General features: G+C 39.6%; 3 protein-coding genes across 5 annotated transcripts in view; 2 read left to right on the forward strand and 1 right to left on the reverse strand.

Annotated features, from left to right (window-relative positions):
* Positions 1 to 13202, forward strand: part of LOC140721274 (uncharacterized) — a 349814-nt gene that overhangs the window by 197605 nt on the left and 139007 nt on the right. The gene's annotated exons all lie outside the window — the stretch shown is intronic.
* On the reverse strand, positions 96 to 6929 carry LOC140721296 (N-acetyllactosaminide beta-1,3-N-acetylglucosaminyltransferase 3-like). 3 transcript variants are annotated; one of them, XM_073036164.1, is made up of 2 exons: positions 6487 to 6929; positions 96 to 1613 (listed from the first exon to the last, which is right to left on the reverse strand). In XM_073036164.1, exons 1-2 carry the CDS (start codon positions 6511 to 6513, stop codon positions 456 to 458), a joined length of 1185 nt encoding a protein of 394 aa, XP_072892265.1. In that variant the 5' UTR covers positions 6514 to 6929; the 3' UTR covers positions 96 to 455. The 3 variants fall into 3 exon arrangements, with proteins under 3 accessions (XP_072892265.1, XP_072892266.1, XP_072892267.1); XM_073036165.1 differs by having other exon boundaries at positions 96 to 1620; XM_073036166.1 differs by lacking the exon at positions 6487 to 6929 and adding an exon at positions 6147 to 6243 and having other exon boundaries at positions 96 to 1620.
* LOC140721295 (NACHT, LRR and PYD domains-containing protein 3-like) overlaps positions 7013 to 13202 on the forward strand; it is a 37942-nt gene continuing 31752 nt past the window's right edge. Inside the window, exon 1 of the mRNA XM_073036163.1 lies at positions 7013 to 7053. The gene's annotated coding sequence lies outside the window, so the exon portion shown is untranslated. The remainder of the gene's footprint in view (positions 7054 to 13202) is intronic.

Genomic DNA, 13202 nt, shown 5'->3' on the forward strand with positions numbered 1-13202 from the left:
TGTTGTCCTCACAGTTCCAGTCCAAGAAACACATTTATCTCTTTCATATTTTGCAAGGGACATGTAAGAAACGGCAAGAAGAAAATACACAGATATAACTGTAACAAAAAATTTTATTGGTGGCTTATTATACAAATGCCCCAAGTGAACATGCTGTACCTATCTGCACGCAATGCAACAAGGACTGCTCACTTGGAATAACTTTACAATTGACTTAAATTGTGGTGCTCCTGACAATATTGTAATGTCATTATGGGTGCAGTAAGAATTAGGCTGAGTGATGACGCCTGACAGCTTTACAAACATTTGTAGAATGTAGAAAGGCACTAACCCTATGAATTAATGTATCCTCCAATATAATTTAGGAATTGAGCTTCTTACATTGCATAAACAACTGATTAACACATGTTTATAAACTGCATTGCATTCCAACAGTTGCTACATTCTCTCATGACTCATGCAGTCCTTTTCGTGGATGCAGACTTCTGGGAAGCATGAGCACAATTCAGATTAACATCTTGCACCGCATCCCACATCAGTAGCAGTTCGAAAGGCCGAAAACGGTGCACTAGCAGCAACTCACGGTAATAGCAAGGATTGAAAGAGTCATCTTGGGTTGAAGGAATCCTGACTCCAGCTGTCCTGAATCCGCTATGGGAGTGTGGGGCTAGTCCAGCCTTGGCCAGACACATCCCCAAAAATACATCATCAATGGGGTATAGTTCCAGGTCTTGGGCTATGTGGTAAATGATATGAGCTGTATACACAGACATAAGTATGCCCCCTCCACCAACATATGGTGGGTACGACTTGATAGTGGTCACTATTTCTGGCACATAATACTTGCTCGACTTCTGGCGAATGGGCCCAACCCCATAAATGAGATGGCCCACAAACAGGTGTTGGTGAACCTTCATGCCTAGCAAGTAATCAACCATGTTATCGGTGTTGGCAAAAACATCATCATCTCCATTGAAGATGAATTTGGCTCTGGGGCAAAATTCACTGACCCACTGCAGCAACTTGTATTGTTTGAGGGTGAGGTTGAAAAGGGTATCCAAGAAATCCCATTGCAGGATATCTCTGTGTTCTCTGTTTTCCATGGCTAACAGCTGATTCAATTTCCTCCTTTCTTTTTGGTCAGGAGAGACACCAGAGATAAAGACTCTCTTAATTAGGACCCCATTGAATTCGCGTTCTTTGCCCCAGGTCTTCCTTACCATTTCCCGCCGATCCTGGTTGAAAGGGTCAGATTTGATTACCAGGAGCAGAAAGACATTCTGAGATTCTTCTCGACCACCGCATTTGTCTGGGACGTTTTGAATCATGTCAAAGTCTCGACAGTGTTTATACATCAAGAAGTTTTTTATGTGCTCTTTCTGTTGATCAAATGAGGACAGGTGCAACAATGTCGTGTTCGTGTGGCACTTTGGCTTGAGCACTGATTTAGTTGCATCAGCAGTAACAACCTTGGACAGATCATTGCGATGAAAGGTTTCTGCAAGATCATCAGTCTCTCGACGTTGGTCATTATCCCAGAACATGAAGAACAATCCCAGAGTAATCAAAACAGTCAACACTACGTTCTCATAGAATCGCCGATGTCTTCTCATCTTTCACCTGAAGTAGAGAAAAAAATATGGATTAATTCAAAGAAAATTTTAAATTTACATAATACTTGAGAAGAATGGGAAGTTTCAACTGTAATGAGGTTCACTAATGCTTTGTATTATTGACCTCAAAGTGATGGTGAGGTAAGGAATAGGCAGGGCCCTTGACACTGTTGAAAGTTTAATTGACCTGAAGCATTCCATTCCAGCAGAAAAACAAATCTACCTATAGGATCCCATCTCTGTTATTAAACTGAAAATCGCATAGTTTCTTTCTGGGCATTAAAGATATATGATTCCAACGGCTGTATTCCACCTCTCTTCACAGCTCTCATCACTCCTCTCGGGTTTAAACTGAACTGAGACATACAGCAATGGAGCACAATGCAGGCATTTTGGCCCATGATGTTGCATCGACCATTTAATCTGCTCCAAGATCAATTTATCCCTACTCTCTCAAATAGCTCTCCATTTTTCTTTCATCCATGTGTTTATCTAAAAGCCTTTTAAATCTCACTGATGCATCTACCCTTATCACTACCCAGGCTGTGCATTCCATACACCCACCATTTTCTTTTTAAAAAAATACTACTTCTGACAATCCCCTAAACTTTTCTCTAATCACTTTAACATTATGCCCCATCATATTAGCCCTTTCTGCCCTGGGAAAATGTTGTTGGCTCTCCATTATCTATGCCTCTTATCAGCTTATACGCCTCTATCAATTCACTTCTCCTCCCACTTTGCTCTAAAGAGGAAGGCCCCAGCTCGTTCAACATTCAGTTTGAGTTCACAGGTTATTGATACTATGGAAGATGATCTGTTATTGATCTGTTGTATTAGTAACCGAATATATGGCAGTGCAGGGAAGGTAACGTGTTAGTACAGCTACTGAAAGCATCTGATTTTCATAGCATTTCAACCTGGTCTATGTATGCCTACAATAGGAGAAACAAAGAGAGGTATACTCACGGACCTTGGCTTCCTGCTTCTATTTTAACCAGAGAATTGTATTCAAAGTTAAATAAGCGGGGGCCCACCCACGCTGCCATCCATTGGTCAAGCCACTTTATGGAAGGCTACAACTAAGGCATAACTAGTCCCAAAGGCAAGGCTAATTCCACCCAGACATTCAGTAGTAAGCAATTGTGACAAGACAGCGAAGCCATCGCAGGCCCATATCTATTGAAGGAAAACGGCACCATCATCACCTACGGCAGGAATTTACGCTTAATGAAGAGCAGTGAACCTTGGACTCCAGGAGCCCAGAGAAAGCACAGATAACTGATAGCAGAACAGGGCAGATAGTTAGCATAATCCACAATGTGTATGAGTAAAACCCTGGATGCCAGGAGCCCTGAAAAGACGCCAGTGACTGATAGCAGAACGATGTGTACAAGTAAAACTATTTGCACTGGGATGCAACTTGTGTCACTTTAGAATTATGGAATCCTAGAGTAATGCGATCTAAACAGGCCCTTCGGCCCAACTGGTCCATACCAACCACAGCATCCTCCCTGCTAGTCCCAGTTGTCTAGTTTGGCCCACAACTCTCCAAGCCTCTCCCTTCCATGTACCTGTCCAAATGCCTGTTAAATCTTGCAGTTGAACCCACTTCAACCACTTCCTTTAGTAGCTTCTTCCGGGTACTCACGGTCCTCTGTGTACAGAAGTTATCCCAATTTCTCTTTTCAATGTTTCCCCTCTTTCGCTTCTATCTGTGACCTCTCATGTTGGACTCTCCAACTCTCCAATAATGAAAATCCACCTTATCAATACCCCTTGTGATTTTAAACTTCTGAGGTCACCTCTCATTCTCCAAGGAATAAAGGTCCAGCATGGCCAACCTCACTGTAACCCAGGCCCTCTAGCCCCAAAAGCATCTTCGTAAATCCCTTCTGCACCCTCTACAACTTTGCAGCGTCTTACCTATAACAGGGTAACTAAAATTGTACAAAATATTCAAAAGTGGTCTCAACAACAAATTACATAACTGCAAATAAAGCACCGCCCTTAAACTCTACACAATAACTGATGAAGGCTACCATGCTAAACGCTTGTTTTCACCATCCTGCCTTTCAGTGAACTGACTTGCCAGCGCCTTCCCTTTCATTGTACAAGTCCTACTTCATTTGAATGTCCATCACCTCACATATAACCATATAACAATTGCATCACAGAAACAGGCCATCTCAGCCCTTCTAGTCCGTGTCGAATGCTTACTCTCACCTAATCCCACCGAACTGCACTCAGCATATAACCCTCCATTCCTTTCCTGCCCATATACCTATCCATTTTTTAAAAAATGACAATATCGAACCTGCCTCTACCACGTCAACTGGAACCTTGTTCCACACAGCTATCACTCTCTGAGTAAAGAAGTTCCCCCTCTGTTACCCCTAAACTTTTACCTCCTGACTCTCAACTCATGTCCTCTTGTTTAAATTTCTCCTACTCTCAATGGAAAAAAGCCTATCCAAGTCAACACTATCTAGCCCCCTCATCGCTTTAAAAACCTCTGTCAAGTCCCCCTCAAACTTCTACGCTCCAAGAAATAAAGATCTAACTTATTCAACCTTTCTCTGTAAGTTAGGTGCTGAAACAAAGGCAACATTCTAGTAAATCTTCTCTGTACTCTACTTTGTTGACATCCTTCCTATAATTCGGTGACCAGAACTGTACACAATACTCAAATTTGGTCTCACCAATCCCTTGTACAATTTTAACATTACATCCCAACTCCTATACTCAATGCTCTTATTTATAAAGGCCACCATAACAAAAGCTTTCTTCACCACTCTATCCACGAGATTCCACCTTCAGGGAACTATGCACCATTATTCCTAGATCACCCTGTTCTACTGCATTCCTCAATGCCCTACCATTGAACATGTATGTCCTATTTTGAATAGTCCTACCAAAATGTAGCACCTCACATTTATCGGCATTAAACTCTATCTGCCATCTTTCAACCCACTCTTCTAACTGGCCTAAATCTCTCTGTAAATCTCTCGCTTTGAAAACCTACTTCATTATCCACAACGTCACCTATCTCAGTAACATCGGCATACTTACTAATCCAATTTATCACCCCATCATCCAGATCATTAATTTATATGACAAACAACATTGGATCCAGTACTGATCCTGGAGGCTCACCACTAGTCTCCGGCCTCCAACCTGACAAACAGTTATCCACCACTACTCTTTGGCATCTCCCATCCAGGCACTGTTGAATCCATTTTACTACTTCAATATTAATACCTAACGATTGAACCTTCCTAACTAACCATCCGTGTGGAACCTTGTCAAAGGCCTTACTGAAGTCCATATAGACAGCATCCACTGCATTACCTTCGTCAACTTTCCTAGTACCCTCTTCAAAAAAATTCAAGATTTGTCAAACATGACCTTCCACGCACAAATCCATGCTGACTGTTCCTAATCAGACCCTGTCTATCAAAATAATTATATATGCTATCTCTAAGAAAACTTTCCATTAATTTACCCACCACTGACCTCAAAATTACAGGCCTGTATTTGCTAGGTTTACTCTTAGAACTCTTTTTAAACAATGGAACCACATGAGAAATACGCCAATCCTCCGGCACCACCACCTATTCTAAAGATATTTGAAATATTTCTTTCAGAGCCGCTGCTATTCTACACTAACTTCCCTTAAGATCCTAACGAATATCCTGTCAGGTCCCGGAGATTCATCCACTTTTATATTCCTTAATAGCGCCAATACTTCCTCTTCTTTAAACAGCTCAGGTATTTGTAAAGTAACGGTGATAGCGGGGTAACACCGACGGGAGTAATGTAAATAGACCCGGTAGTCAGGAAAGACATCTGATAGATAAGGTTATTTTTTCCCAGTGAGTGAACACTAATGTGTTTGTGAAATAGGTTGCATTCGTTTGGACGTGATTATCTATAGTTTGTAATCACCACATAGCTGCTGCCTTGCCCATCATTGTATGGCCCCATTGTGGACAAATATTTAAGATTGCTTTATAAAGTTGTTGACTCTGAGATCGGTGCTGCTCCAGGTTGCCGAGGCACAGTTAAATCTGGCGAAAAGTAATGTCCAGTGTTCAAAAGATTATTCCAAAATTGTAACATTTACCAGAGTTCACATGGCCCGTCCTGCTACTGTGTCTTTCCTATAAGCCCACAGCGATTTCTGCCCTCAGCTGTCACTGAAGTTTATAGTCTGACAGTCAATTGGTTCCAAAATAAACAATAAATTAATGCGATGACACTACCCGATTTGAACCAGGATGCGGGTCGCGGTTGCTCCCTGGAGCTGATCGATTTGTCGTGAGATACAGTATGTAATCTTTGTCACCGTCTACTGAGGTACGAAATTAAGCCTGGATCGAACAGCACATCAGGACCATTGGCTCGAAGGAGTTTTTGTGTCGTTTAGTTCCTGCGCTGTGGAGCAGGGTCTGGAGTTACGTGCTGATGAGTGTGAGTGCAGTCTTATGTGTGTGTTGTCAACTGAACATTACTCTGATTGTGTTCACTTACTGTTTGGTCCCACAGAATTCAGGTGCTCGGATTCGCTGGTAACAGAACCAGGAGCTCAGCACAGAGTAAACACAGAGACTGTACTGGGTGGGCAACGTTACGATGAGTTAATGTGCCCCCTTGTGACGGTTGGTTTTCTAGTGTTTCTACCAGTTCATTACTGTCTTTAAAATTGTGTGGCTTTGCGGATCAGCTTGCTTTTTCTGCCGGAGAGAGTGTGCTATTCCAGCAAAGACAACAAGTATTTGTCAGTGATATTTAAAATAAAATGTTATGAGTTATATCTCATTGGCTGTTGTTAACATATGTCTATGTGCACTGTATTGCGCTCCTCCTGTACCTGATAATGCGGCCTCTGATTGTACATCCGTGGTCTTCTACTGCCGTAGCCCGTCCAGTTCAATGTTCGACACGTTGCGCGTCCAGTGATGCCTTTCTGCACAGTGCAGTAGTTCGTGATTATCTGAGTTACCGTCGTCTTCCTGGCAGATTGAATCAGTCCCGCCTTTCTCCACCGATCTCTCTCATTAACAAAACGTTTTTGCTCTCAGAATTGCCGCTACCTGACTTTTTTCCCAGCACCATTCTCCGCAAACTGAGACTGCTGAACTTGACAAACCCAGGAGTTCTGCAGTTCCTGCGATATTCAAACTGAACCGTCTGGCACCAACAAACATTCCACTCTCAAAGTCATCGAGATCGCATTTCACCTCCAGGGGATGTTTGTTGGAGACAGAACGTACCTTGTGCTAAGGAACAGGTCACGGAGAGACCCGCTGGTAACGCTGTGGGTTTAGTTAATGATTATCACCAGGAGCTGACTGAACATTAACCAGGGTGTGTCCATTACTTACAGAACCCGTAACACAGCCTTACTGGGACAGGGTGGTAACAGAATCTGTGCACGGTAAGAAGCTCGATCTACTGACATATAAACATCACAAAGGTATTTAGCCACTTTTGTGAACAGTTAAATGAGACTGAGAACGTATTGGATTGTTCAATCATACAACTGTAGCGAATCGCTTTTGAAAGAATTAATAATTCCCTTCAGCTAATTGCATGCACCGACTTCCTGTGCATGTCCCGCGGGAAACTGGTGTTGTTGGAAATGTTATAGAAAAAGCTGCATTTTCAACCCAGCTCCGAATCATCAGCAAAGGCTCGGGAGGTGCGAGCTTCCCGCATCTCGGATCTATCCCCGGGCTACTGCTTGCAACAGCAGGAGGCCGGTCCATCCACACTCGGGGCTTTACCGATCCCCGACCGAGAGAACTGAGGATTCGCTTTGCTTATTCCTTCACTGGAGGGTTCGACACTATCTGTCTACTCTTGACAACATTTCGTTAGGTAGCTACTGGGAGATGGCGAAATTATGAGAACTACTCACATTGCAGTTTATAGCGGGGGACGGGTGTAAAGATGTGATGGTTCCATTATATAGTCGGTTGGTGGGACCTGTTGTGGATCACCGCTTGCAGTGTTGATTCCCTTCTGTCAGAAGTGTGTGGGTAGGTGGGAGATCAAAAGAAGGTTTAATAGAGAGATATCTGCACCGTGTGAGTTGTCCTATGAGGAAAGGTCTGTGATCTTGGCTTTTTTCAGTGATTGAGAAGAATTCGTCATGACCTAAGTTTACAGGTTCTCTCCCACCCCCCACCCGCTCTCTCCCCTCTCCTCCCCTCTCCCCCACTCCCCTTTACACCACTCTCCCCCTCTCCCCCTCCCTCCCCCTTTCCCCCTCTCTCTGCCCCCGTGAGTCTCTAATGTGTCTATTTACGTTACTCCCGTTGGTGTGTTTCCTTGCTATCACACATACTTTACAAATATCTGAGATGATGCTCTTTACATTGTGAAAAAAATCCCTTTAACGTTAAATTCACTGGATTTGTTTTGTCAGCCGGAGGATGTTGATGGGATATTTAATAAAATACACATGCTGAATTTACTGTGACTGATTTAGGTCTGTCTGTGATCTCAGCGCCTTAATCCTGCGTCTCACCTGTAACATCTCACTCACTTGTCCTTCAAAGACCATTACACTGCAGAGATTACAGAATTAATGGTAATAATCTGCTTCTGCTGAATATTGAGGAGGCCATTCCAATGAGACGGAGGGGGAGAGGGGGAGAGGATTTCCTGTACTAAATGTCACTGGGCGTTGATACAAATATCAAAGTCTGCATTCAGTCGGCATTTTATTACGCACTTTCTGTACCTAACAAAGCAGTAACTCGGTGTATGTTCGTGGTCTTGGACAGGGCGTCAAAGGTTACGGTGAGAAGGCCGGGAACTGGGGTTGAGGAGGAGAGAAATATAAAGGGTGAGCCATGATTGAACTGTGGAGCAGACCCGATGGGCCAGATGGCCTAATTATGATCCTATTTCTTAAGGACTTATAGTCTTCTGCTGCCGTAGCCTGTTCACATCAAAGATCAAAATGTTACGTGATCAGTGATGTATTTCTGCACACTGCTTATAGAACATAGAGTAGTACAGCACATTACAGGCCCTTCGGCCCACAATGTTTTGCCGACCCTCAAACCCTGCCTCGCATATAACCCCCCACTGCATTTTATAGCGGTGGGGGACGTGTAAAGATGTGATGGTTCCATTATACAGTCATTGGTGAAACCTGTTGTGGATCACCGTCTTGTGTTGATTAAATTGTGTCTGAATATTGTGGGCAGTTGAGAGATCTTTAACAGGTTTAGCAGAGAGAGATCTGCGCGTTGTGAATTGTCCTGTGAAGAATCGTCTGTGATATTGGCTTTTTTTCAGTGATTGAGAAGAATCTGACATGGCCTAAGTTTACAGGGTGGTGGATACATTCCAGTTTTTTTAAAATAACAATGTACTCGATTGTATCCGTAGTAGTTCGGTAAAATCAGTGGGAAATTTGATGAGACATAAAGTATCCTGCGGCGTCTGGACAGGGACGTGGACAAAATAGTTCCTGTTGTGGGAGGAACTGAAAGCAGTTGAAGACAGTTGAAAGCTGATTATTACAATTAGTTCTGTAATCTCTGCTGTGTAATGTTCCTTGAAGGACAAGTGAGTGAGATGTTACTGGTGAGAGGCAGGATTAAGGCGCGGAGATCACAGACAGACCTAGATCGGTCACAGTAAATTCAGGATGTGAACTTTATTAAATCTCCCATCAGCCTCCTCTAGCTGGCAATAATATATCAAGTGAATTTAATGTTAAAGGATGAGCCTAGTTGGGAGTTTTTTTTTAATGTCCCTGTTGTGTCTGCCTCTCTGACTACCCATGGCAGATCTTTCCACGGACCAACTGGTCTAGGGGGAAAAAATCGCTGAGATCCCTGTACTTTCTTCTGATCACTTGTATTAACCATTTCAGCTGGGAAATCTATATATATATATATATATCAGTTAGAAGTAAGGCCTGTAAGTGGGCAGAAGAACCAGTTAACATGACTTGATAAAGTGTTGGGCTGGTTTGTAGTGTTAGGTTTTTTTATATTTAGCAAAATATTTTTCCCTTTGCAGGGCTCCTCTATTTTAGGGCCGTATCTTGTCTTTTTTTGTAACTGGCGGGAGAATTAAGGAAAACTTTTTAAAGCCACTATTATAAAATGGGCAGCTCGCGGAGACTCTTCCGTTTTTGCTCTATGGAGATGCATTTCGGCTTTTTTTTGCCGATTTTCTTGCTTTTGGAGGTGGTGGGAGGATTGGGGTTAGTTTTGATTTACACGATTAAATGTAAGATTAATTTTAGTTTTTGGGGGGGGGGGTATTTTTTTCCCATTACGGAGTTCTGGAACATGCACATTTTGTGTATGGTTGTACTTAGCAGCGCCAGTTTTGATTTACCTGCGCTGGTATGCTTCCATTTACGTGTTAAATAGAATAATTTTTTAATGGCAATTAAACAGATAAATGTTGTAAGTTGGAATGTATGTGGTTGGAATCATCCTATTAAGCGAAAAAAGACTTTTAAAATCATTAAGCCGATACAATTTTTGTTCAAGATACACATATCACAACGGGCGATCAAAATAGATTTTTAAAATGTGGAAGGGCCTTCAATTTCACGCTACGTGTCAAAATAAAACAAAGGAAGTATCTATTTTTATTTAATCTAATACTTTATTCATCCAAGAAGAGATTGTGTCAGATATTAATGGTAGATTTTTAATTGTTAAAGGAACAATTTGCAATAGAAAAATTGTTCTGGTTAACCTATATGGACCTAATGTGGGTGATCCTTCTTTTAAAAAGAAAAATGTATTTATTTTATTGTCGGACTTAAATGAATCTATGTTGTTAATGGGTGGTGATTTTAACTTTTGTTTAACCCTTTTGATTGACAAGAGTTCAACTAATCAGCGGCTTCCGAGTTGTTCTGCATCATTTATTAATATTTTCTAATTGATTTTGGCCTGGTTGAAATTTGGAGACATTTATATTGTAATGATCGAGATTATTCTTTTTATTCTCACGTTCACAAAAAAATATTCGAGAATCGATTACTTCATAGTTGATCCCCGATTTTAGTCCAAAGTCCAGAAATGTGAATATGATGCTATAGTTCTTTCGGATCATGCGCCTTTAAGTTTAGCTTTTGAATTGAATGATGCCGTTATTGCAAATTTGCCTTGGCGTTTTCCAGAAAATTTATTACGAAGTCTGGACTTTGGCAAATTTATTGAGACTCAGATAAAAGATTTTTTTTCTTTTAAGCAATACGGGAGATGTTTCAAAATTGCTTATATGGGATACATTTAAAGTATATCTGTGCTGTCAGATAATTTCCTATTCAGCTAAGCTTACGAAACAGACAAAAACAGAGTTAGAGAAGATTTCCAAACAAATTAAAGACTTGGATAATATTTATGCAGTCTCTCCTAACATTGATTTATCTAAAGAAAGAGTTGAACTCCAATTACAATATAATTTATTATTAACTTATGCTATTGAAAGAAATTTACTTAAATTGAAAAGTCAATTTTATGTATTTTGAGATAAAAGTAACAATCTATTAGCATCTCAATTAAAAGCAACTGGAGCTAAAAGAGAAATTTTAAATATTCGTAAGGAAGATGGTAGTTTAGTATGCAATTATGAAGATATTAATAAAAATGTTCAAGACTTTTATATTGAACTTCATAAATCTCAGTTTCCAGTTGAATTTTCTAAAATGAATGACGTTTTACAAAAGACTGATTTTCCTCAAATTTCTGCTGAGTATCAACAAACTCTTGATGCTCCTATTACTGAAAGGGAAATTTAGAAAGCTAATTTTTCATTGCAATCTCGTTAAGCTCCTGGACTGGATGGGTATTCTGTAGGATTTTATAAAAAATTGAAAAATTGCTCTCTTCATATATGTTGGAAACATTTAAAGATTCTTTTTGATAGGAGAGTTACCTCCCACATTTCATAAAGCTTTTATTTCTTTAATTCTTAAGAAAGATAAAGATTATACTGACTGTGCTTCATATAGACCGAGTTCATTATTAAATGTGGATGCTAAAATTCTCTCAAAATAATGGCTAAACGGTTGGAAAATTAAAATTAAAATTATTTCTCAAGATCAAATAGGTTTTATAAGGCCTAAATTTCCAGCATCCGCAGATTTCCTCGTGTTTAGGTTTAATAAAGGGCCGTTATTCCTTTTCTAATGTCCGAAGATTGTTAAATGTTATAGTTTCATCCTTCTTTAAGGTTTCCCAATGTGTCGGGTCTCTTGATGCTGAAAAGGTATTCGATAGAGTTGAATAGAGATACTGATTTAATGTTTTAGAGAAATTCGGCTTTGGTATTAATTTTAATGTGGATTAGAATGATATATAAAAGCCCCATTGCTACTGTTATTACTAACATTTGCAGATCTTTTTTCGGCTTTCATTGGGTACGAGACAAGGATGTCCGTTAAATCCTTTGTTATCTAATTTGGTGCTGGAACCCTTGGCTAAAGATATTCATGGATTTTTTTTATAAATGGGACTTCATAAGATCTCTCTTTATGCTGACGATCTTTTAGTTTATATTTCGAATCCTCAAGAATCCATTCTTAGCTTATTGAAACTATTCAAAGATTCTGGAAAGTTTTCAGGATATAAACTAAACCTTCATAAAAGTGAATTATTTCCTCTAAATGATTCTGCTTCTATATATGATGACATTCCTTTTAGAGTTACGTACATTTAAATATTTAGGTATTATTATCACTAAAATTATAATTATCTTTATAAAGCTAATTTGGTTCCTTTAGTGGTTTTTAAGAAGCAATTATTTTGTACATGGAATCCACTTACACTTTCGGTAGTCGGTTGAATTTATGCAGTTAAACAGATGATTTTACCAAAATTTTTATATGTATTTCAAAATATCCCTTTTTTAACTAAGAAGTTCTACGGTCAAGTTGATTCCATTTTTTTCAACTTTTGTTTGGAATAATGCAAAAACGAAGAATTGCTAAATATCATTTTCAAAAATTTTAAAAAAGATGGAGGTCTTGTTTTGCCTTATTTAAGAATGTATTATTGGGCTGTTAATATACGTTATATGTGCTTTTGGTTATATGGGGCTGATAAAGATGAACCTTGGGCTGATTTAGAATTGAATGCTGTGAAACAGTTTCATTTAACCTCATTATTAGGAGATTCTTTGTCTGTACAAAAGGCCAAGATTACTAATTTAAATTTATATCCTGTGATTAAGCAGTCATTACAAATTTGGTTCCAGTTTCGTAATTTTTTAATCTTAATAAAGTTAAACTTTTTAGTTTAATTTATTGAAATTATTTAATTAAACCTTCATTAAGAGATCCTACTTTTTTTTGGAGGAACAAAGGGGTTTGTTCCTCCACGGATTTGTTCCAAGATGGCTGACTGATGTCTTTTCAGAAATTAGAAACTAAATGCTCTCTATAATATTCACTTTTCTTGCAATGTCTTCAGGTCAGTCACTTCTTACAAAAATACTAAAGTAATTTTCCATATATAGAAGATTCTGACCTGTTAGATAATGTTTTTAAAATGAATCCTTTAGCGAAGGGTTTTATTGGGAAAATGTATAATTTATTGT

This window comes from Hemitrygon akajei, unplaced genomic scaffold (genome assembly GCF_048418815.1).
Source record: "Hemitrygon akajei unplaced genomic scaffold, sHemAka1.3 Scf000053, whole genome shotgun sequence".
NCBI classification, from domain to species: domain Eukaryota; kingdom Metazoa; phylum Chordata; class Chondrichthyes; order Myliobatiformes; family Dasyatidae; genus Hemitrygon; species Hemitrygon akajei.